Genomic DNA, 3417 nt, shown 5'->3' with positions numbered 1-3417 from the left:
TGCACAGAAACATGCTACCACGTTTAATAGGATTAGTTTAGTTCACTTTCTCCTCTCTGGAGGTTGTGAGGTTTTTTTGTTGTTTGTTTTCTTTCTTGCTTTTTAATTATTTTTAACAATTCTATTTCCAGCAATACCAGGTTCTTGAATTACATTGCACTTTGCTAAACCACCTAGGTTGCGTTCACTCTCCAGGTTAAAGGAATTTTCTTCCAAAGGTTTCCTTTCTGAAAGGAGGAGATGGGGCAAAAGGAAGCAAGCGAAGGCTCTAAATTCAGCAATCACACACATAAGGCACCCAGTTCTCCTCTTTCTCATACGCACACACTGATGATGCTTTACTGATATCAGTAGAGATATTTTTAATGCACATCAGCATAAGTAAGAGCAGAATCGGGCCTTTGCGTTTGCGGGGTGTTCTTCTTTTTATGCCTGAGAATACTTGGACCTTCCCCACCCCTGAAAAAAAATATAATAAAAGAAAACCTGCTATGTATTCGCAGCCCCATTCTCTCATTTAGTTGGAACAGACACAGCAAGGAAAATGATCAAAGAAAAGGCAGTTTCAACAATATTCCCCTGTCACTTTCAATTTGGTTGTCAGACTCCAAAGGAACAGAGGAATCACCCATGGTCATGGGCACACTGCAAAAATTTTTCTAAGTTTCTTGCATCTGGTTTTTTTTTTCCCCCTTAAAGTAAGAAATGCAAGCACAGAAGGCTGTCAGCTTGTGGCAAACCTTTTCTCTTCAGAGACACCAAAATTTGGAGGATTTATTTCTGACGAGACAAACCTTGCAGCTGAATGTAAACCTGACAACCCTCATATCTGGAAGAAATGTAGTATTTTGACCTGAAGACTATGACAGACACCAAGTCTTAGGCAGAGGCAGAGGGGCAGGAGAAGAGAACCCACAGATCTGAGCACACCCAGGCTTTGAATTCACGCTTTGTGAACATAGATTACTTTTTGTTGGGATCCAAAACGCCCATAACTTGGAAAATAAACAGTGTGACTACCTTATAATCTATTAATGACCAAGAAAAGGAGAAAAGGATCTGGTGACCACCTGACGATCTATTAATTGCCAAGAAAAGGACCTGGTGAGTTCCTTATGATCTATTAACTACCAGGAAAAGGACCTGGGATTTCTACAGGAGTTTAAAGCAAGATTGGATTCTATGAGAGAGTTCACTAGCATGGACCACACTTGCAGTCAGTCAGGGGACAGAAAGGGCCATGGTGAACAGTGAGGGACAGAAAGAGCCCCACACCCACCCACAGCAGCAGGAGGATGTCCTGCCACTGCCCAAGCCACCAGGCCCTAGAGAAGGCACCAGGGACGACTTGCTCACTACAAATCCTGAACACGAGGGGTCCCCTGGACCCCTTCTGAGGGATTAAATTCAGGAGGAAGAAGAGCTTTTCCTCCATCTCTAAAATTTGGGTGATGGGTGGGGGATTACTTTCGCTGCTGAGCTTTGAAACATCAACTTGCATTCCTTAAGAGGCTGCCTATCCTCCGGGATTAAAAGAGAGAAAGGGTCTGGAGCACTCGGTGCCTGACAGGGTGGACGAGTGGAAAGGGCTTTTTATTTTTTTTTTTTGTTTCATTCCAGTTGGGCTTACTGGTGTGGCGGGTCGCGGGGCCGGTGAGTTTAGACTTGAAAAAGTTGCAAGACACGGGGCTGGAGGAAGAAAACCTGCAACCAGCTCCAGAGAGGAGCCGTCGGGGCGGGATGGGGGGTGGCAGCCTGCGCACATGGTCCCCAGGGCTGGGGCCAGGCGAGCTGCCACCGCTCTGCCCAGTGACCTTGGGGACATCGCTTTGCTCCCAGAGCCTCCGCTTCTCTTTTGGGTAAATCAAGGGTGGTTGAAGTGAAGCTGAGCCCCGGTAGTAACAAGCTCAGCGTCGAAGGCAGCTATTTATTTATTTACCAGCGTTCGCACGATTCGGCTTCACCTCTACGTGTATCCCCGGTGTCCTTTCAAAGAAAAAAAAAAAAAAAAAAAAAAAAAAAGGGGGAAAGAATTCAAGCGAGTCATTCACCCGCCAAATTTAGCCTATCTCCCCCTGCGTCCAGACACACTTCTGCACCCTTGTTCTGCAGCCCCTGGGTTTAATATTTTTCCTAGAACTTTTTTTTTTTTTTTTTTTTTTTTTTTTTTTTTTTTTTTTTTTTAAAAAAAAAAAAAAAAAAAAAAAAAAAAAAAGGGGGAAAGAATTCAAGCGAGTCATTCACCCGCCAAATTTAGCCTATCTCCCCCTGCGTCCAGACACACTTCTGCACCCTTGTTCTGCAGCCCCTGCGGCACTTACAGCTACAACGGGAGCCTGAACATGTCACCCCGGCAGGAACACGCCGGCACCGAGCCCTCCAGGCCGGCTGTGCGCGCCTCTCCGCGCCCGCGGAGCGCAGCGCGGATCTCCGCCGGGCCCACTCGCCGTCCGCCCCGGCCCCCTCGCCCCTCATTCTTACGGTGTCACGTAAAAACAACTGCCGGCGAAGCCCACCCGGCGGGCAGAGGGTCCCGAAGGCCGGGAGGGTGCGACGGGCACCGGGCACCGCTCCGAGGGCGCCCGGCGCTGGAGCTGGGGTCCGAGAACCGGGACGCACCGGGGGATTTACGGTCACCCACGACGCTGAGGTGGCCGGCAACGGCCCCCGGGACGAGCCCCGGAGCCAGGCACGACACGGCTTGCGAGGGCACCCGGCCGTGCGGGGCTGCCCGGCCCGGCAAATAGCGGGGCTCTCCCACCGCCGGGGCGGGCGGGGAGGGCAGCGGTGACAGCAGCCCCGCACCGCCGTCCCCTCGCCCCGCACCGCGCCAGGCCCGGGGCTACAGCCGCCGGGAGTGCCCCGACGGGCCGAGCGCTGCCTCCCGGGGGAAGCGGCCCCCAAAGGCTTCGTCTCCCGCACCGGTGCCGGGATCCGGGGCGGGTGTTACCGGCTGCAGCAGCGGCGGCAGGGAGATTTCTTTCTTTTTAACTCGGGAGCGGCTTTCCCGCGGCTGCGTGGGCAGCAAGACGGGGCCGCTCCGGCCGGTCCTTAGTGATGGGCACGTTACCCACCCACCCGCGTTAGTGACTTGGTTCCCCGCCGGCGGGCCGCGGGGAGAAGAGCCGCTGCGGGGAGCGCCCCGTCTCGCCCCCCTCCCCGCCCCCGAACAGGGCAGGACCCGGGGGGACGGGTTCGCTGCCCGTGCGAGCTCCCAAACTTGGGCCACGGAGGGCAGCCCTCGCAGCGCGCCCCCGCCGAAGGGCCGCCCGCACCCACGCGTGGGGCCGGGCGCCGCGGCCCCCCTCTAGTGACACCGATCCTTAGCGTGGAAGGGGCGGGGGGGGCTCCCCGCGCCGACAGCAGCGGGGCGGGCATGGGGGGAGAGGCGGCCCGGCACGGAGCTGCGGGGCAAGT

At 54.7% G+C, this 3417-nt stretch overlaps 1 protein-coding gene across 1 annotated transcript in view; it reads right to left on the bottom strand.

The window, feature by feature from the left end:
- Positions 1 to 2842: 2842 nt before the first annotated feature.
- The window catches only part of LOC106892899 (metallo-beta-lactamase domain-containing protein 1-like), a gene marked incomplete at its 5' end in the record, with an annotated part of 2839 nt that continues 2264 nt past the window's right edge, over positions 2843 to 3417 (bottom strand). Inside the window, one exon of the mRNA XM_014950470.1 lies at positions 2843 to 3013. Within this exon, the coding sequence (XP_014805956.1) occupies positions 2843 to 3013 (171 nt within the window). The remainder of the gene's footprint in view (positions 3014 to 3417) is intronic.

Source organism: Calidris pugnax, unplaced genomic scaffold (genome assembly GCF_001431845.1).
Source record: "Calidris pugnax isolate Ruff unplaced genomic scaffold, ASM143184v1 scaffold24, whole genome shotgun sequence".
Classification (NCBI taxonomy): Eukaryota; Metazoa; Chordata; class Aves; order Charadriiformes; family Scolopacidae; genus Calidris; species Calidris pugnax.
Note: the sequence above shows the minus strand (reverse complement) of the source record. Positions and strands in the feature narration are given on the sequence as shown.